Source organism: Oryctolagus cuniculus, chromosome 2, assembly GCF_051225735.1.
Source record: "Oryctolagus cuniculus isolate XC-2025 breed Fujian yellow rabbit chromosome 2, ASM5122573v1, whole genome shotgun sequence".
In the NCBI taxonomy this organism is placed as follows: Eukaryota; Metazoa; Chordata; class Mammalia; order Lagomorpha; family Leporidae; genus Oryctolagus; species Oryctolagus cuniculus.
In genome coordinates, this window is record NC_142868.1 from 35,328,475 (window position 1) to 35,350,300 (window position 21,826).

The 21,826-nt window shown below is 43.8% G+C and overlaps 1 protein-coding gene across 26 annotated transcripts in view; it reads left to right on the forward strand.

Annotated features, from left to right (window-relative positions):
• Positions 1-21,826, forward strand: part of LIMCH1 (LIM and calponin homology domains 1) — a 346,429-nt gene that overhangs the window by 131,258 nt on the left and 193,345 nt on the right. For all 26 annotated transcript variants that reach the window (XM_089327123.1, XM_017350869.4, XM_070068155.2 and 23 more), the window contains one exon: positions 10,915-10,985. In XM_089327123.1, the coding sequence (XP_089183249.1) occupies positions 10,915-10,985 (71 nt within the window). Of the gene's footprint in view, positions 1-10,914; positions 10,986-21,826 lie in introns of those variants that run through there.

Here is a 21,826-nt window from a genome sequence, read left to right on the forward strand (position 1 = left end):
CCTATGAAGACGGATGAGTAATTGGAAGCAACAAACTACGTGTCGCTCTGGAACAGTCTTTTTGGGTGTAGGGGTTAGTTGGCAAAGAAACCCTTCCCTTACCCTTACCTTTTGGGGAATCTCTTTTGTTCCAGGTTCAAGTCCACTCCCTTCCCCATCTGGGCCACGGTTACTCTGGCACCTCACCTCCTACCACTCTCCCCTCTGCACCTGCCAGGTCGTCTGGGTTCAGCCCTGAGAACTTTCCATCCTTGCTCAAAGAAACCTTTGTGCAGGTCTCTGTATCTGCCTGGAGTTCCCCGCTTTGTCTCCTTCCTCCGGGGAATCCCTTCTCAGCCTCAGGACCATCTCCAATGTCAGTTCCTCAGACGCCTTCCCTGATGAGCTCAGGCAGAGAGAGTCCATTGTTCAGCTGTCCCACAGAATTTTGCTCAGATGCTGCAAAGAATCATGCTTAAGAGCAGGTGGCCAGCGCCACCGCTCACTAGGCTAATCCTCCACCTGCGACGCCGGTACTCTGGGTTCTAGACTTGGTTGGGGCACCAGATTCTGTCCTGGTTGCTCCTCTTCCAGTCCAGCTCTCTGCTGTGGCCCGGGAGTGCAGTGGAGGATGGCCCAAGTGCTTGGGCCCTGCACCTGCATGGGAGACCAGGAGGAAGCATCTGGCTCTTGGCTTCGGATCGGCGCAGCACGCCGGCCATAGCAGCCATTTGTGGGGTGAACCAACGGAAGGAAGACCTTTCTCTCTCTCTCTCTCTCTCTCTCTCTAACTCTGCCTGTCCAAAAAAAAAAAAAAAAAAAAGAGCAAGGTGATAGATCCAGACCTGCTACTTACTAGCTTTGTGTCCTTGGGCCTCTCTCAGCCTAAATTTCATTGACTTTAACATGGAAATAATAGTCAAACACAATAAAGTTGCCATAAGGAGGAAATGAATTGATATGTGACAAGTGTTTAGTGCAGAGATGGTGTATGGTAGTTGCTGTGTGAACTTGAGCTCTTATCCAACTACTTCATTAGCCTTGCAATTTGTGTTAATTGCTTGCTTCTTGCTCTTCCCCTATGTCCTGTTTCTCATCTAGCAACCTCCTGAATTGGAACATCTTATGTTTCCCGGGGATTGTGATTCCACTGGGTAAGGGTCCAGGTCTTGTTATTTTGGCCTCACTGGTGCCTTTTACCCTGCCTGGCACAAAATGGGTGTTTGGTAAATGACTGATGGATTGATTTGGAAGATTGGTTTTGAGGAGTTGATTCATCATTGTTTACAAAGCAGCTCCATAGAATTATGATTTGATTTTTCTAGCAATCCCACAAGAGGTTTATTTCTCAGAAAATGTCAAAAATAAGAGCAGTTCTGTTCTGCTTTCCTTTGTAATTTAGGCATAAAAACATGTGGAGATGTTCTTGTTAATGAAGTCAAACATCAGAAAAGCAGTAAGTGTCATGAGCCACAAATTAAATGAGCCAGGATTTAAAGGTGTGACTTTTTTCATTAGCAGTTTGTAGGCAGAAATCACAACCTTATGGGAAGTGTACCTGGTTTTATGCAATTTGGAACATGTCCATGGCTTTCAAAAGTTAAGTCAAAATCTATTAAATATAGTATTTTGTTGCAATTCCTTGCATTCACTTATTTTGTCAGCAAAGTCTTCTCTTTAAGATCATTACACTAGGCTTTGCCAATGTTTGGCCAGAATCCTCTTTAGACCTGCAGTGTTTTTTTTTTTTTTTTTTTTTTTTTTTTTAGTGGACTGTAGTTTATCTCTCAGATTGCTTTCAAAAAAAACAACTGAAGAGGAATGAAAATATTTCTGAAATACCACTTATATAAATGGTAATGATCAGGCTGAGAGGCTGATTCTTGGCAGCCTTTGAGTGTTGTTGGTAATTACATAATAACAATGGTAGCAAAGTAATTAGCAGAGTGCAGCATTGTGATATACAATGTGTTACACTGTAAACACATCATAAAAACATTGCCCTGAAGTTGTGTGGTTTTCTTTATTAGGCTATTTTTTTTGAAGTCCTCCATATTTCAGTTACTTGAATTGCTTAGAGCCATACCATGGATATGGCCGAACTCAGAAATATAATTACCTTTTAGATCTATGCAAAGGAAATCAGATACAGATGAGCTTGCTCAATAATTATTTGCATAAAATAGTGTGATGACACATTACAGTGCCCTCTTGCTTCTGCTTGTCATTTAATTGCTAAGGCAGATGAAAGATTTTCTACTCTTTTCAAACCACCATGTGTAGTAAATGATCCATTCATTGAATATTTTAATCTGCAGTTCCTCCAACAGATACTTTGGTTAGTAATTAAAATGAATTAATCCTAAAGTATAAAGTGGGGGAATATCTGATATTGGGCTTTACTGAGAGGCACACAGGGCACGGTTGGTAACTGCTACTGTAAGTGATTCTGAGACTCCCCTTGAATGGAGAATGGTACAAGTTCATTATGTCTACCCGCACAATAATGGTGGTATCCAATAGTTTTTCTTGTGCACTCCTATTATATTTTTGTTTGTGTGTGTTTTCTTTTTTTTGAATTATTTTATTTTATTTTATTTGAAAGACAGAGATATAGAGAGAGGTAGAGCCAGAGAGAGAGAGGTCTTCCATTCTGCTGGTTCATTCCCCAAATGACTGCAATGGCCAGAGCTAAGCTGATCTGAATCCAGGAGCCAGGAGCTTCTTTCAGGTCTCCCACATGGGGGCAGGTGCCCAAGGACTTGGGCCATCTTCTACTGCTTTCCCAGGCCATAGCAAAGAGCTGAATCAGAAGAGGAGCAGCCGGGACTCAAACCGGTGCCCATGTGGGATGCCGGTGCTGCAGACTGGGGCTTTAACAACCACTGCGCCACAGCACTGGCCCCTGTTTTTATTTTCAACAACTTTAGAACGATGGCTTCTACTGGTTGTGAGTTGGGAAGCTCAGGGATTTAGACTAAGATGGTAGTGGTGTGATCTAACTTGACAGGATTACCCTGGCTGTTGCATTGAGATTAGATGGAAAGGAGGCAAGAGTGGAAGCAGTGGAGCCAGTTAAGAGGTTCTCGAACTATGCAGGAGTAAGATGATGGTGACCTGGAGTGAGGAAGTGGAGTGGCGACAGTGCGCAAAGCCATGTTCTGAAGCGGGGCTTGTGGATGGGTGTGACTGAGTGTCCCACGTAGGAGACTACCATGACTCGGGATTGGAGGCTGATGGAGTTGCTGGGATTAATTGATCAGTGGGTGAAGGCAGCAGGGTGGGAGCATAAAGTGCTGTTGACATCCCTGCTTGTCCTTCCCTACTTTCCCTTGAATGCTTCTGAACCTGGGCTCCCTCCAGACCCCAGATCCCATCTCAATCTCTTGCTGCTAAGAGGTCTCCTCAGCTCCTCCTCCAGCCCTTGGGTCTTTGTAGTGCAATCACAAGTTGCTGGCTTGCCCTATACCTGGTGTGAAGGTTGTGGAGAGTCCTCACTGGGTGGGGACCAAGGGGGGATGGTTAGAGAAGGTTTGACAGTCACTTTTCACTTCCCTGTAGATGGGCTGCTGGGGATGGTAGCTGAGGTTTGGCAGCTCTATTGCTGTTAATAGCAATGGCTGTGCCATCAAGAAGGGAACAGTAATTAGCAGTCTTTATGTTAGACTGTACAGGGGGTGACATTATAAATGCATCATAAAGATGTTATTGAGAGGGGTTGTTGCGACAAGTCACCTAAAAGCCTGATTCTGATGAAAGGCCTTCCCCTTGTGATTTCTGACCTGCTGGCTCTGTTTAGGTCAGGGCTTTGTAAGAATTCGCTGTGCCTCTGAGTCACATGGGGATCTTTTAAAAATGCTGATTCAGATTTACGGGGTCTTGGAGGAGGGGGGAGGGCTGAGTCTGCATTTCTAACATTAGTTCTGGTGAAGATGCCGCAGTTGCTGGTCTAAGGACTAATTTGTCAGTGCCATATTCCTTGTTGAATTTCTATGGGCTGTCAGCTGTTGATTCTCCCAGATGCCTTTGTTCTGAATGCCCTGGGCTTTGAAAAATGAATGGCATGGATTGAGAGCGGAGTGAAGGCCATGCTGGGACCTAATGGTGCAGGAAAGGGGACAGAAGGCAGACAGGAGGAACAGAGATGGAACTAAGCACCTTCCTCCAAACGCCTGGTGTCTTCCTCCTCCAGAGGTTGGGCTTCAAAGGAGTTGATTCTGGCCAGACAACAGCTTGGAGAACTTTGATTAGTGGACTGACTTTTGGCTTTGACATCAACCTAAACCTAAATTTTTCAGTGACTACACAATATATGCAAGATAATTTTTAATACTACATGAGCATTTAAGGTCATATTTGGGCCACCAATATTTTCTCATAATCTGAATAGTTATGTTACCTTCTATCTCTTTATGGTTAGAGTTTGGGTGTCTGCTTTCCTCTTCCTTCGTGAGCTTTCTGCATATAACCCCCACATCTCCTCCATGCTGCTGCCTCTGGACCCAGTCCTCGTTGTTGCTCCAGATGTGGACAGAGGCCTGGGTAGACTTAGCCAGAGACTCGGTATAAATGCAACCAGACCGCCTTAGGTTCTCACTGTTGGCACTGCTTTCACTAAACAAGAACATGATACTTTTAACAAAATTGTAAAGACCATGGAAAAATGTTTTCAATCCCTTCTAATCACTTCTTGGTGAAAGGAGATTAGTATGATGGAGAGTATTAGTGACGCTGGGAGAGGACAAATCATTATGACAGATGGCAGATCAACGACAGACAAATCATTGACAAGTTCTGGGAAGAAAATGTGAAAATGTTTAAAGTCTATGTTTAAAAAGATTAGCTTTTTCTTAATTTCTTTGTCTTGGGAAAAATGGTGTATTTGCAAATGGTTAAGAATGACATTTTGAATTTTTTTTTATTTATTTGAAAGATGGAGAGAGGGAGGGAAGAAGAGAGAGAGAGAGAGAGATCCTGCATTCGTTCCCCAAATGCCTGTAACAGGCTGAGAAGGCCAAAGCCAGGAGCCTGGTACTCCATCCGGGTCTGCATGTGGATGGCAGGGACCTAACCACTTGAGCTATCTCTTGGGACTCCTAGGGTGTACACTGACAGGAAGCTGGAACTGGAATTGAGAGGGGAGTCAAGACAGATACTCCAATGTGGGATCAGTGTGTCCCAAGTGGCATCTTAACTCTAGGCTAAACGCTGTCTCAAGAATGATTTTTTGAAAATCTATTTCTTGGCATTCCCACAAATAAGAATGAGAGACTATTAACAAAATACTTTTTTATGCATTATATTACATTAGCTAGTAAATTTCCCTTTTAATGGGAGTGCTAATGAGGATGTTTTATAACACAACTTGAACTTTGGTTTACAAGGAAGAACAGATCATTTAGTTTCCTTAGACTGTTCTTATACCAGATTTTTTAAAAAACAAAAAATTATTTCATTTTTCTGATGATTAAAGTAATATCTATTAATTATGGAAAGTTTAAGGAACATTGAGAAAAAGTTTAAAAGCAAAATAAAAATCGTACCCAATTCCTACCATGAAAACATTATATATTGTCGTATTTCGCATTTGCGTGTGCTTGCGTGCATGTGTATGTGTGTCTGGTAATGTCTGCTGGTTTTGGTGTCAGGGTAGTGCTGGCCTGATGGAATGAATTGAGAAACTATTCTCTCCTTTTCAGTTGTCTAGTAGAGTTGGTGGAGAATCATTTTCCCTTCTTTAAATGCTGGGGCACTTAACCAGGTAAACCTTCTGGGTTTGATCTTTCCTTGTGGGAAGGTTCTGCTTTCTTTGCTAAGTGAACTATGGTTGCTTTGTGAAGGAATTAACCAGATATGATCTAAGTTGGTGGATTTATGGGCACAGGTTTGTTTATAATATTTTCTGGTTGTCCTTTAGTATTTGTGAAATCTGTAATGAGGTCATTTCCATTATTCCTGATGTGATCTGTGTCTTCTTAAAGTTTACCGATTTTACTAGCTAAGAGCTTATCAAGTGGGCTAAAGACAGCACTTTTAGTACTTTTAAAGAAACGACTTTAGTTTTATTGATCTTTCTCTGTTGACTTCAGTATTTTCTTGTCTTCAGCACTTTTTACTTAAATTAGGCCGAATTTGCGTGATTTGGAAGCAGAACTACTTGATCTGAGAGCATCTTTTCTTATACAGGTGTTTTATCCTACACATTTCCTCCTAGTACTACTTTACTATTCTCATACATTTTTATATTGCCATAATTTTGCTACAAAATACATTCTAATTGCCTTTTTGATCAATGAGTAATTTATAATTGTGTTACTTAGATAAAAAAATTTTTAGATATTTCTACTGTTAATTTAGGTTTTAATTCCATTGTGACCAGGAGGTAACACACTTTAAACAATTACTTATTTATCTATTATCCGAATTATTTATTTATCTATTTTCATCTACTTGAAAGGATTGAGAGATGGGGATGGAGGAGGAGGGGGAAGAGAGAGAGAGAGAGAAAGAGAGAGAGAGGTAGAGAGAGGTAGATCTTCTCTCTGCTGATTTACTCTCTAAATGCCTACAACAGCCAGGGCTGGGACACGCCAAAGCTGGAGCCTGGAACTTTGTCTTGGTTTCCTACATGGGAGGCAGGAACCCAGTTAGTGGGCCATCACACATGGTCTCCCAGGATGCATTAGCAGGAATCTGTTTCAGAAGTAGAGCGTATCTCCAGTTTGGGATGTGGATATCCCAAGTGGCAGCTTGGCCTCCTGCACCACACCACCTGCCCCTCAGATAACATGCTTTGTATAATGCTATTAAGTGTATTGAGACTTATTTTCTGCCTCAGCATTTGATTTATCTTGGTAAATGTTCATTGTGAACTTAAGAAAGAAATTTGCATTTTCCTATTATAGGGTAAAACATTCTAGAAATGTCAATTAAGTCAATTTTGTCGGTAGTGTTCAAGTCTTCCATATCATCGTTGAGTTTCTGCTGAAATGTTCAATCAGTTGTTGAAGAGAGAGATTTAAATCTCTGACTCTAATTGTGGATTGTTCTATTTCTCCTTGTACTTCTTTCAGTTTAGGCTTGTGTATTTTGAAGCTTTTTATTAGGTACTTTTAATATGTAGGACTGTTATGTCTTTCTGTTCAGTTAACCCCTTTATCATTATGGAGTGATTTTCTCTATCCTTGCTATTATTCTTTGTTCTAAAAGCTTCTTTGTCTGTTATAAACATAACCACTTCAGCTTTCTTGTGATTTGTCTTAGAACGGTATATCACATTCTATTCTTCCTTTCAATTCAATTATGTCTTTATATTTACAGTGCATTTTTTCAAGCATTTTATTTATTTTTTTAGAAAAATTTTATTTAATAAATGTATATATATTTTGACAGGCAGAGTTAGACAGTGAGAGAGAGAGAGAGACAGAGAGAGAGAGAGAGGTCTTCCTTTTCCGTTGGTTCACCCCCCAAGTGGCCACTATGGCCGGTGTGTTGCGGCCGGCATACTGCGCCGATCCGATCCGAAATGAGGAGCCAGGTGCTTCTCCTGGTCTCACACGTGGGTGCAGGGCCCAAGCACTTGGGCCATCCTCCACTGCCTTCCTGGACCACAGCAGAGAGCTGGACTGGAAGAGGAGCAACCAGGACAGAATCTGGTGCCCCAACCGGGACTAGAACCTGGGGTGCCAGCGCCGCAGGTGGAGGATTAGCCTAGTGAGTTGCAGCGCTGGCCTAATAAATATATATTTGGATCATAGTGGTCCCCCCCGCCACCGTAACCACCCTCCTACCAGAAACCATCCCATCTCCTACTCCCATTCTTCATTAAGATTCTTCTTCTTCTTCTTTTTTTTTTTTTGACAGGCAGAGTAGAGAGGACAGTGAGAGAGAGAGAGACAGACAGAAAGGTCTTCCTTTTGCCGTTGGTTCACCCTCCAATGGCCGCCGCGGCCAGCGCACCGCGCTGATCCGATGGCAGGAGCCAGGTGCTTCTCCTGGTCTCCCATGCAGGTGCAGGACCCAAGCACTTGGGCCATCCTCCACTGCACTCCCGGGCCACAGCAGAGAGCTGGCCTGGAAGGGGGGGGCAACCAGGACAGAATCCGGCACCCTGACCGGGACTAGAAACTGGTATGCCGGCGCCGCTAGGTGGAGGATTAGCCTAGTGAGCTGCAGCGCCGGCTAAGATTCGAATTCAAGCCCATCAAGGTGGCATGTACCAATGCCATCTCACTAGTCCCAGTGATCAATTTCTGTTCACAATTGATCATAATGATAGGACTAAGAACCAAAGGGATCACATAAACAAGAATAGTGTCTGCAAATACTAGCTGATAGAATCAAAAAGGGAGAGAATGATCCAACATGGGAAGTGAGATACACAGCAGACCCATAGAATGGCAAATGTCCTAACAGCACTCTGGCCTCATAATCAGCCCTTATGGCATGCAGATCCGGCTGAAATGCCCATGAGAGTATTTCAGGCATGGAAAGCCAAGACACTCTGGGGGAAAAAAAAAACCTAAATGAAAGATCTCCATGAGTGAGATCCCAGTGGAAAGAATGGGTCATCGAAGAAGGAGGTACATTTCTCTGAAGAGAGGAGAGAACTTCCACTTTGACCATGGCCTTGTCTAATATTATCAGAGTCGGTGAACTCAGGGGGCTTCCATAGCCTTGGCAGCTCATGACAAGAGCCTAGGATGATTACTGATGCCATAAACAAGAGTGTCAATTTGTTAAGTCAACAACAGGAGTCACTGTGCACTTACTCCTCATGTAGGATCTTTGGGCTTTTTAGCTGGATCCAAATGCCTTTAAGGGCTGACTCTGAGGTCAGAGTGCAGTTTAAGGCATTTGCCATTCTGAGTCTGCTTCCCCTGTTGGGTTGTTCTCTCCTTTTTAATTCTATCAGTTAGTATTAGCAGATGCTGGTCTTATTTATATGATCCCTTTGACACTTAATCCTATCTTTATGCTCAATTATGAACTTAAATACAGTGCATTTTGTAGATGGCACCTAGTTGGGTCTTGCTTTCTTTTCCAATCTGACAGTCTCTGTCCTTTAATTAGGGGGGTTTGACCACTTATATTTAATGTGATTATTGATCTGGTTAGTTTAAGTCTATAATCTGTTCACTCTATTCCACTTTGTTCTTTGTTTCCTTTCCCATTTTTGCTTTTATTTTATTGCTCTGATCTCATTTTATCTCCTTTCTTTTTATCTTGCTATATTCTGTTTGCTTTAGGGTCATAGTACAGATATTTACCTGTAGGTACACTATAAATATTTATTCAATAAACAAATTAATTTTTTAAAGATTTATTTATTTATTTGAAAGTCAGAGTTACAGAGAGGAGAGGCAGAGAGAGAGAGAGGTCTTCCATCCATTGGTTCACTCCCCAGATGGCTGCAACAGCTGCAACAGCTGGAACTGCGACAATCTGAAGCCAGGAGCCAGGAGTTTCCTCTGGGTCTCCCACGTGAGTGCAGGGGCCGAAGGACCTGGGCCATCCTCTACTGCTTTCCCAGGCAGTACCAGAGAGCTGGATTGGAAGTGGAGCAGCCAGGTCTTGAACTGGCGCCCATATGGGATTCCGGTGCTTCAGGCCAGGGCTTTAACTCGCTGTGCCACAGTGCCGGCCCCTCAATAAACAAATTATTAAAGAGGTTGCTAAAAGCCAGAAGCACTGAGAATAGCCAACAGCCCTGTGCTGTCTGACAGTTAATCTTTCCCAGCTTTTAAATTATTTTCTTTTTCGCATCATGTTTTTTATGGATAGTGGCTTTAATTTTCTGATCTGGATGTTAGTCTCTCAATGTATATATTCTCTATTCTTTCAACCTCTTAATGTTTCAAAAAACAGCGACTTTATTCCCAGATGATGCTTTTCACAGGATTTAGTTTTTTGGTTTTTTTTTTTTTTTTTTTTTTTTTTTTACAGGCAGAGTGGACAGTGAGAGAGAGAGAGAGACAGACAGAAAGGTCTTCCTTTTGCCGTTGGTTCACCCTCCAATGGCCGCCATGGCTGGCACACTGCGCTGATCTGAAGACAGGAGCCAGGTGCTTCTCCTGGTCTCCCATGGGGTGCAGGGCCCAAGCACTTGGGCCATCCTCCACTGCACTCCCGGGCCACAGCAGAGAGCTGGACTGGAAGAGGGGCAACTGAGACAGAATCCGGCACCCCGACTGGGACTAGAACCCGGTGTGCTGGTGCCGCAGGTGGAGGATTAGCCTATTGAGCTGTGGCGCCGGCGATTTAGTATTTTTTTTTAATGTGTATGTGTGTAGATTGGATCATCTGGGTGAAGGAGGCTGTGCCCTTGACTTACCTCCAAAAGTAGGATTCCTTATCAGGAAGAACAGATATCGTCTAAGGTAGTAGCTAGGAGGAAAAGCTCCAAAACAGAGGTCTAAATTTAACTTGAGCTGATCTAGGCAAAGCTGCACATGGGACGGAAATTGAGGTCTAGCAGACTTTCCCCATTTTTGGAATGGCATCAGTTTTTTTCAAGGTTCTTTAATATTAAACAAAAAAGAAGAAAAAACAAAACTCAGGAAAGACATTTGGCCCAGCAGTTGAAGCACTCTCTGGGATACCTACAACCCATATCAGAGTGCCTGGTTCAAGCCCTGGTTCCTCTGTTTCTGGTCCAGCTTCCTGTGATGCACATTTTGGGAGGCAGCAGATGATGTCCCAAGGACCTCAGTCTCTGTCTCCTACATGCGGGAACCAGATGTACCCACCTCCTAGCTTCAGCCTGCCTCAGTTCTGGATTTTGTGGGTCTTTGGAGAGTGCAATGGCAGAGAGAAGATCTCTCTGCATTTCTCTTTTTCTCTGGCTTTCAAATAAAAATGACAGTAAATGTTTTGAAAAGTCATTGAACTTCTTGAATGGAAAAAAAAATATGCTTTTTCTTTTTTCTTTTCCAGCAAGTAACTGGCAGAAGTTTTGGTGACAAAGATTTTCGGACTGGATTAGAAAATGGAATCCTTCTCTGCGAGTGAGTATGGCCTATATTCAGTTGCTTTTTTTTTTTTTTTTCAAGAAAGATTGTGAATACTATTCAATTTGTCCCTAAAACTTTCAGTGTTTTATTTTGAATGTAATCTCACAGTTGAAGCTGAAATTTAAAAAATAACTGGATGAGGTAAACGAATCTTGATAGAGTAGTAGGGAATGGTGGGGACTGAGTAGTTTTGCAAATTAGATAAAGAAAGGGCATCTATTAACTGCTACTCAGTTCCAACAAACTTATTATGTAGGCAATTGTAAGGATAGGACCTAATTGTCACAAAATAGCAACTTTTTTCTCCTGTTTAATCTCAGACAAATGTAGCTTGTGGAACCACAAGTAGCAAGGGTAAACAGGGCTCTTATATACTTACAACATCTTGAAACCATGTCATGTGATGTTCTTCTCTAGGCCTACTTCACTGAGGTATTTGGAATATGTTTAATTCTGGCCATGGAAAAATTCAAATATTGACAGTTACAGTGTTTATGTTTTGAAACTAGGCTTTGTCACAAAGTGTTGCTATCATAACAAAATTCAGAGTTTTCTGTGCAGTGATTATAGACACAAAATAATCTAGAGTCTTAATATTATAGATGAAGAATATAAACTTCAAGATGTCAAATTTTGAATTTATTTAATAATCTCTGTAATGTTGTTTCTGGGTTTGATTTTGGCTTTTTATTTTTAAGATTTATATATTTATTTGAAAGGCAGAGTTACAGAGAGAGAGGGAGATACAAAGAGAGAGAGGTCTTCCATCCACTAGTTCACTCTCCAAATGGCCAGTGCTGGGCCAGTGCTGAAGCCAAGAGCCAGGAACTTCATCCGGGTCTCCCATGTGGGTGGTGGGGCCCAAGCACTTGGCCCATCTTCTGCTGCTTTTCCTAGGCCATTACCAGGGAGCTGGATCAGAAGTAGAGCAGGAGCCGACACTGTGGCGTAGTAGGCTATGCCTCTGCCTACCTGCAGCACCGGGATTCCATATGGGGGCCAGTTCATGTCCTGGGTGCTCCTGGCTCCTGGCTTTGGATCTGCCCAGCTCTGGCTGCTGCAGCCATTTGGGGAGTGAACCAGCAGCTGGAGAATCTTCCTCTGTCTCTCCTTCTCTCTATAACTCTAACTCTCAAATAAATAAATAAATTAAAAAAAAAAAAAAAAAAGTAGAGCAGCCAAGACATGAACCAGTGCCCATATAGGATGCCAGTGTTGCAGGCGATAGCTTTACCCACTATGCCACAAGACTGGCCCCTTGATTTTGGATTTATTGATGTGAAATGTACACATAGCTACTAAATATATAATCTGGTAGTTTTTTAAAAAGCAAATGAAGTTGTTTATTTGTTTGTTTGAAAGGCAGAGTTATAGTCAGAGAGGGAGAGAGATCTGTCTGCTGGTTCACTTCCCAAATTGCTGCAACAGACAGGACTGGGCCAGGCCAAAGCTAGGAACCAGGAGTTTCATCTGGATCTTGCATGTGAGTGGCAGGGGCCCAAATCCTTGGGCCATCTTCTGCTGCTTCCCCAGGTGCATTGGTAGAGAACTGCATTGGAAGTGGAGCTGCTGGGTCCTGATCCATTGCCCATATAGGGTGTTGGTGTCACAGGCTGCAGCACATTACAAAATGTGTGCATGTACTTTACCCTCTTCAAAGGATAAAACGGGAAATTCCCTTATACCTGTTCACAATCAATCTCAAGCCCTTGGACATAGCAGTGTTCTGGTTTCTAACGCTGTAGCACCTGTTTTGCCTTCGGTGGGACTTTATGTCAATGGAGCCGCCTGGAATGAACCTTTATTTTGGGTGACTTTCAGAATATTGTTTTGGACCCACTGATGGACTTTGGATTCTGAGGACTAAAGACTCAAGTCCTTACTTCACTCAAATCATTGAACTTTCTTGGGCTTATTATTGCTGTTTTTTCCCCCAACAGTAATAAAAAATTTCTTACTCTATTTTGTAGATTTTTTGTGAACTTCAACTGTATAATGTGGATAAGGTTTAAAATCTTTGTACAGTGCTATACAAATGTTGGTTATTTTGCAGAACCTTTTAATGTAGTTCATGTCAACATTTTTCTCCTGTCTCCCCACGGCCCTTCTTTCTTGATTGTTGTTCCATACCCTCCTTCCTGTGGGGTGCCTCCCCTCTTCTCTGACTGGACTTCCCTCCTACCTCGTTTCCCTTTATTATATCTAATTCAATTAGAGCCCCGGTCTTGGGAGGGGGGCTGTGATTATTTTTGCATCTTGGTGTAGACTACCTGAGACAGACTTCACACACATCTCCCGATTAGCTTGTTTAGTATTTTTTTTTAGCAGGTTAAATATAATTCATAAGTACAAATCTAAGAATATAATGCTACTCCCTTCCTCCCAAACACATCCCTTCTGTTCTGGTACTTGCTTTTCCCATGGTTCTGGGCTTGGTCCTCTCCCGTTGTTAACAGACTAGCCAGAACCATATTTAATTCAAACAGGTCGTGGTCTTGTAGCTCAATGGAAGTGGATCTTTGGTACCAATTTTTGTTGATCTGACATTTACTGCAGAGATTGTTTTAAGCATCCACTTCTCCACTATATCCCCAGAAATAAGTCTGTCATAAATAAATCTTATCTTCCCAACTCTGTTTTTAGAGGATTTATTATTTTTTTTTTTTGGAAGACAGAATGAGAGAGAGAGACAGAGAGACAGAGACAGAGAGAGTAGGAGCTGCCATCCTCTAGTTCACTCCCAAACACCTGCAACAGCTGGGGCTAGTCTAGGCTGAACTCAGGAGCTAGGAACTCCATTTGAGTCTCCCATGTGTGTGACTTGAGCCGTGTTCTGCTGCCTCCCAGGAGCCTTGACAGGAAGCTAGATTGGAAGTGGAATAGCCAGGACTTGAACCAGGTACTCTGATAGGGCATGCAGGTGTCCTAAGTAGCAGCTTAACTCACTGTTTCACAACACTGTTCTCCCACAACGCACAACTCTTAATGTTTCAGCAGATAGGGAGTTTATTGTCAGATGATACTTCCCATGGCTTTCTAAGAAATATTTATTTATTTATTTGAAAGGCAGAATTACAGAGAGATGGTGAGAGAGGTCTTCCATCTGCTGGTTCATTACCCAGATGGCCGCAATGGCTGGAGCTGCACTGATCTGAAGCCAGGAGCTAGAAGCTTCTTCCAGGTCTCACACATGGATGCAGGGGTCCCAGGACCTAGGCCATCTTCCACTGCTTTCCCAGGCCGTAGCACAGAGCTGGATCAGAAGTGGAGCAGCCGGGACTCTACCTGCTACGCCACAGTGCCGGCCCCTGTGGCTTTTGTTGAATGTGTATGTGAGCAGGAGTAATGTTGCCCTCTTAGCTTTGGTTTCGGGGGGCTGGTCTGAAGACAAGGCTTTGGACCTGCAGGCATTCACACCCGTGGAATTTGTTTCTTAGTTGAAAACATTGAGTTAAGGAGAGGCTCTCCCCACATACTCTGAGACACTCTCCATTGGTCTTCTACAAACACATTAATGAATGTAAGGGGTTTGGGGGATGGAGACATGGGTTTTAGGTCCAGGATGAGGTTAGAAAATAGCATGGTTAGAGCAACACTTAATTATGGCCAGGTACCTCTTTAAACAAATAAAGAGCTGGACTGCTGGGAGCCTGGGGTGGCACTGAGAGAACTGACCCAACACGAAGAAGAGGGGCAAGAGTTGCTGTCTCATGTGGGTAGGATAAATCCCAAGACTGGTGACTATTGTCTCAGTCCTCCAGCCATGGGGAATTAGGCCCACTGAGGTATTTGAAGGAGCATGAGTTTTGGTGTCGAGGTTGAGGGATTAAGTCCTGGCTTCCCCGGTGAGACTCCAGCTGGCAGCACAGGCCAAGAGTTTGCTAAAGTGGAATAAACCATATGGATCGCCAGATGCAAGGAAAGCCGATCGTGTGAGCCCCAGGCCGAGCCTTTGAGAGAAAGCTGAGTTGGAGGGCAGAGCAACTGTTGGTCTTGCAGAACAATGAGAATTAAACCCAAGAACTGCATGCAGTGAAAATTGATAACAGTGGGGGACAAGGATTTCTTGCCTCATTTTCATGGCTGGGTTTTCACTTGAGCTGAGAACATTGGGATTCCATGGAATGATATTAGCAGGTGCATTTTCTGGGACTGGTACCCAGAGGCTACCACTCTAGCAAAGAGAACTTGCCCTGTTTCAGGTGACAAGAAGTGAAAGGCAGTGCACTCGGCTTGGAGGAAAGTGACAGTTCCTAGAGGAGGGATCACCCAGGGTTTCCAACACCTGTCTTTGGAGAATAGCTGAGAATGCTTAAGGCCTGGCTACACTCCAGAACCAGAGAGAATTGTGTGAATGCTGGTGTGGAAGCAGTTCTAACTCATTCCTACAACCCATGGAGCAATATTTAAAAATAGAAGAAGAACTCTCTATCATTTCAGATTTTAGAAACTGAGCAGTTCAGGTCTTTTTTGAATGGGCTTTCATAGTAGAGAGTCCTCTTCTTGAAAACCATTTGGAGCTCTCTAGCTTTGTGTTGTTCAAAAATGGAAGCCTAATTGGTGTCTTTTTAATAGTGTTATAAACTCCAGCTGGGAAATACTTGAGCAGCATCTGGGAGTTCTTCCTGTTGTTCAGGAGCCTTTATCCTTTCTCTGAGTTGGATCTCCTGTAAAAGGTAGTTGCAACTGTGTAGAGATGTCATGTGCTTTGTCATGGTTTGTTTATGAGTCTGAAAAAACCCTCATCGCTCTTGTCAAAGAGAAGAGCACTTTGTGGGCCGAGGGTTTTTTTTTTTCCCCCGACAGGCAGAGTGGACAGTGAGAGAGAGACAGAGAGAAAGGTCTTCCTTTTCTGTTGGTTCACCCCCTAATGGCCTCTGCGGCTGGTGCGCTGCGGCCGGCGTACCGCGCTGATCCGATGGCAGGAGCCAGGTGCTTCTCCTGGTCTCCATTGGGGTGCAGGGCCCAAGCACTTGGGCCATCCTCCACTGCACTCCCGGGCCACAGTAGAGAGCTGGCCTGGAAGAGGGGCGACCGGGACAGAATCTGGTGCCCCAGCCGGGACTAGAACCTGGTGTGCAGGCGCCGCAGGTGGAGGATTAGCCTATTGAGGCATGGTGCTGGCCCGGGCCGAGGGTTTTGTCCTTTTACCAGCCTGATTCTAAACTTGCCTGTGGTCTATACTATTATTATATCCATTTTACAGAGGAAGTAACTAAGGCACAGAGAGTTACATAGTTAAATAACTTAGCTAAGGTAACACAGATAAGAAAGGCTTAAATTAAGAAAGTCTTAATTTAAGATTTGGCTCTTAACCAATTGGAATTTTCATGGGGGGGGGGGAATCAGGAGGTTAATGGAAGAATGGGGAGGGAGGAGCAGAAAATCTGAAGTGTGGGGAGGAGGGCAGTGCAGGTGAACCCCTCGTCTTATCTGGGTGAATAATGAAGAAGGGTCACTTTGGGTTGGCGCTGTTAGAGAAATAGAAGCATCCGGGGCCTGGTGGTCCTTGGGATCTGAAGGCAGGTTCATAAGAGGGAGAGCACGAGAGAGCTGGAAGGGCAGAGACTGTGGTCAGTGGAAGACGCAGAGGTTTCAGCTTTCTCAGATCGAGTTCTCAGAACCACATGGAGACTAATCAGAGTGATGGGCGTGGAGCAGAGACCGAAGAGACAGCGAGAGGAAAGACAGGTACCCACAGGCAGCTTGTCATGTGGAACCTGAGCAGCAGCATGACCACCCTGGGAGAGCGTTTGCTTCACATGACTTGGCGTGTGCAGCCCCAGTGTAGGAATACTGTGCACAAATCTATCACTTTCAGGAATAGCAAATATCAAATACAAAATAAAGTGCGTGTGCCCACAGAATTATATTAGACGTGTTTTGCTATCACCATCTCTCTTTTCCTCTGTTGTTTTTGCCAAGTAGGTATAGTTGAAGGTTGGGTGGTTAAATGTTCAAATGATGTGAGCCCCCTATGAGTGTTTAATCAGAGTGCGACATGGCTGCAAGTGTGTGACAAGTGTGATGCTGTTAGGAATACCAGTGACTATTGCACTGTGTCTTTGAGGACTGAAGGGTAAAGAAGAGGGCTGCAGAGAGCCATCCCCTAAGGAAGCTGATCCCAGGAAGGAGTCACTGATAGTCACCGTGTGCTCCCTGCACCACACCAGACTGTCTTGAAATCCAGCAAGTTCCTCTCTTACTTTCCTGGCTATAATTTCATTATTTAGATAGCACCATATGGAATATCATCTGAGATCAGAGGTTGGTAAATTATAGCCGTTGGCCTATTTTTGTACTGGCCTTCTTGCTAAGAATGGTTTTTACATTTTGAGAGGGTTGTAAACAAAACAAGAATCTGTATGTGGCTTACAAAAACCTAAAATGTTTACTATCTGGTTTTTTACAGGGAGACTGGGCCAGACCAAAAAGACTGTGGAATTAATTTTAGATGTAAATTGTTTACCCTTGTAAAGTTAAGTAATTGAGTTTGGGTAGTGCAAAATGCTTATTTGGGTAGCAAACCACTTTTTCCAAAAGACTTTTTACAAGACTTTCTTAGGAGTTTCTTTACAAGTTTTGTCTTGCCAACTTTTAATTTTGAATAATTGCAAGCATGCAGAGATGTTACAAGGATAGTATAATAAATAATCCCATGCCCTGTAACTAGATGCATTAATTATTAGCATTTTGCCATACTGTCTGTCTGTCTTTCTCTACATCTGCCTCTTCTTTCCTGAACTGTTTGAAAGAAAGAGGAAGATGTGAAATTCAACTCCTAAATGCTGCCGCAAAGATTGTCTAGATACAAGAACAATCTCATATGTACCTTTCCTGATATTCAACAATGATGTGGTGATGTCTAGTGTAGAGTCCAAGGTTAAAATTTCCCAATATCCCAGTAGTGTCCTTTCTCCAGGGGCTTCCTGATGTGTGGGTCCGGGTTAGACATTGTGATGAGAGCACCATGTGAGTCACGGTCTGCAGTTGGGCATGTGCTGTGTCGGTTAGCTCATCCATTGTTGTAACGGCATGACTGATCATTGGCCAGGGTGATGTCCCCTTGCGTTGTCACTATAGATTTTTTTTAAATTTTATTTATTTATTTATTTATTTTGACAAGCAGAGTGGACATTGAGAGAGAGAGACAGAGAGAAAGGTCTTCCTTTGCCATTGGTTCACCCTCCAATGGCCACCTTGGCTGGCACGCTGCGGCCAGTGCACCGCGCTGATCCGAAGGCAGGAGCCAGGTACTTATCCTGGTCTCCCATGGGGTGTAGGGCCCAAGCACTTGGGCCATCCTCCATTGCACTCCCTGGCCACAGCAGAGAGCTGGCCTGGAAGAGGGGCAACTGGGACAGAATCCGGCGCCCGGACCGGGACTAGAACCCGGTGTGCGGGCGCTGCAAGGTGGAGGATTAGCCTAGTGAGCCGCGGCAATAGCTGTCACTATAGATTTTCCTCTCATCTGTGAAAGATATTCTCAGACTATGGGTATAATTTGATATCCCAAAGGTATTTTATCAAATTAGTTTACTATCCATTGAAATTACTTTCTTGGGTCAGTTGTTACATTGGTAGTTGCAAAATAGTGACTTTTTTTCCTATTCTTTCTACATTTGTGAGCTGCTGTTCCTGGTCTTCTTTGGAGACCACTTTTTCTATTTCCTTCTGTTATTTTAGCATCACTGTGGGAATCCATAGAATCATGTGTCGAGTATGTCATAATCTAGTAACTTCTTGACTTTTCATGCTCCTCTTATATTTTAAAAAAATAAAAAATTCTCTATAGAGAGTGAGTAAGGTAAGTGATACTAGCATGCTTGTTTTGTAAAATATCACCATTTTAAGGTTAGCACATTGGAGAATAGATTTTAAAGTTTTTCTGTTTATATGAAAAGTTTTCAGATAGTTCAATGAAATGCATATTATAAGAAAACTATTCATGGATTTCAATTTTCTTGCACCAAAATAAATTTATCTTCTAATTCCACTTATTGTGAACATTTTGAAGAACACTCGACTAGGTAATTGGTTCATATTTGAATTTTGTATTTATTTATTTATTTTTCTCTAAAAACCTTTTATTTAAGGTATACAAACTTAATACATTTCATAAATATGACTTTAGGAACATAATGATTGTTCTATAATATCCTCCAATACTTGGCTTTATCTCAATATTCAACCTTGGCAAGATTAGGTGATTTAACTGGGCCAGCGCTCAGACAGACCCACCAATATTATTGTATTTATATTGGACAAATGTCCAGGAGGAGGGGTCCTCCACTGAGGACATGTAGACACAGGGGACTTGTAGAGGCTTCTGGGTGTCCTCAGGGAGTTTGGTAGGGACTCTCCACAGGGAAGATTGTTAACGGCCACTGTGATTTTCCTTAACCCCTGAGAAAACTGAACACCACACCTGGTCAGGTGTACACAGACTTTTCAATATTTTTCAGTTTTTTTTTTTTTTTTCATTCTAAAACTCTTTTTTTTTTTCTTTTGAAAGAGTAGATATATGTGAATGGGAAAGACCCAGCTAATGACGTCCTACCTTTCTCTTATCTAAAACATTCACTACAGGAATCTCAAGGAAATTAACTCCCATGTGTTTCACAATCTCCTGTCTTTTGATCCGAGCCGTATAAAAGTCCTATGTCTACTCACAAACATAAAGTGGCGTCATTGGCTTAGGAGGCAGAGAAGGTTTCTGCACTTCTGCGTGCATCTTGTGGCAGACCAAGAGCTGACCAGCCTGCAGGGTCATCCGGTCACCTCCTCCGGAAGGGGGCGGGGTATCTGTGTTCTCTTTCTCCTGCTCATCTCTTGTCCTGCTGGTGATTCTGTAAATACTTTCACAGTCTTGGGGGAATCACTGTAGAGGAGGGTCAGGCTTCCTTGTGTTTTCTGTCTCCAGGGTGTCCATGAGAGTGTCCGGGCAGGCTCTTCCTGACGGGGAGATGCGGAGATTCTGACCTGCCGGAAGTGACGAGAACAAGGCATTCCTTTGTCCGCCATGGGGCATCTTTGAGGAGACTCTTAGTTGAGAATCAGGGAAGTGAATCTGAAATTAACAATACTTTCATTTCCTCCATTCAATCCATAATTCCCTTTTTGCTTTCCTCTTTTCCTGTGTATAGGGACGTGACACAGTGATGCGAGAGTTTCTCCATGAAAAAATTGGGTTGACTTTTAGTGTGGGGGGGGGCGGTATTAGAGTTTGCACTGAGAGTTTTTTGTAGTTGCCAGGGACGGAAATGCAGCTGAAACCAGTTTAAACAGAAATGGGAAGTGACTGATTCATGTAAGCACAGAAGTGAACCTTACATGTGGATGCACATGCATGTACAGATACACACATGTACACACATGCAATGAAGACACATACATGCACACACATACCCACACACCCCGGGTGCAGGCATAACTATATACTCATGTTTGAATTGTGTTGCCTCAGCGTTCTGTCTGCTCACCATCCATCCATCCATCCATCCATCCATCTGTTATCTTTCTCTTGTCTCTGCTTTCTTCTCTATTGGCTTTGTCTTTGGATACATTTGTCCACAGGGTGACAAAGTTAGCCACCAGTCATTCCCAGCATACATTATATCACCCTTGCAAACCCAGAAGGAAGATTACAAATATTTTCTTTCTGAGTAATTCCAGTAGAAGTCCTGGTGCCCACTGTTCACTGACTGGCACTGGGGCTTGGGCCTATCTGGTAACTAACTGAATGTTCAGGTCTAGATGTTTCCTGTCTTGGAGCCAGGCAGGAGGATGAGCACTCTCTGTACTCTGCTACATCCCATAATATCTGGAGAGTCAGGGAGGGACGTTCCTCAGATGGAAGCTGGGAAGCAGTTCTCCAGGAAGCCGCTAAAACCAGCAGATGCCCACGGAGGGACTCTCACCCTACTAAAAACACGCAGCCTGTTCACTTCTGGTGGAGAAGCGGTCAACTTCAGCCATGGGCTGCGTGCTTTGTTGGTCTCTTTGTGGCCTGGGTTAGACTTATGGAGGATGTGCTCCAAGAACATCACCTTGGAGGACTTGTGTTTCCTGACCTTCCCCAGCAGGAGTCTCTGCCTTGAATTCCCCTGGTGAGGTGGGGTTATAGCTACAGATCACCCCTTTCTGCAAGTGTTGCAGAGAAAAGCCTTGTCCTGGGAAACGGACTGACCATTGCCGGTCATCCCCCTGGACTGGAGGTGATACCTGCCACTAGCTCTGAGCCCTTCCCTGAGCTTGCTGCCTCCCCGCACCACGGGTTTGGGCTGGTGCTACCAGGAGCCACCATTTGTCTCCTGATGCACCTGCTGTCAATGCAGTACTCACAGTAGCATCCCTTACCCTGATGCCCTGGGGCACTTGGGAACCTTTCTTCCAGTTACAGCTCTTTCCGCAAGCCATAGACAGACGGCCTCTGAGTGGTCTGCACCTTCCAGCGTCCCCTACTCAATAAGGTGGCACTGGGCACCCTGGACATGGGCCAGAAGACATGGGGCTGTCTGCTTGAGTTTCTCATGCCCATTGGCTGCCTCCCCGGCCAAAGCCTTTGCCTTTCCCATCTCACTCTGTCCTGGCTCTGGGGCTGTCTCTGCAAACCTGAGATCTTTCCCTCTGGGATTCAGGGCTGTCTCTGCAAACCTGAGATCTTTCCCTCTGGGATTCAGGGCTGTCACCTGCCACTTGCGTGTTCGTGCTGTCATCTCTCTGTCCTGGGTAGCTGGGGTTCCTATAACCAGTTCTTCCAGGGATCCAGGTAATAGAATCCCAGCAGTGCTGCTCAAACCTCCCAGGGTCCCACTGGTGGACTTTGTATTTGG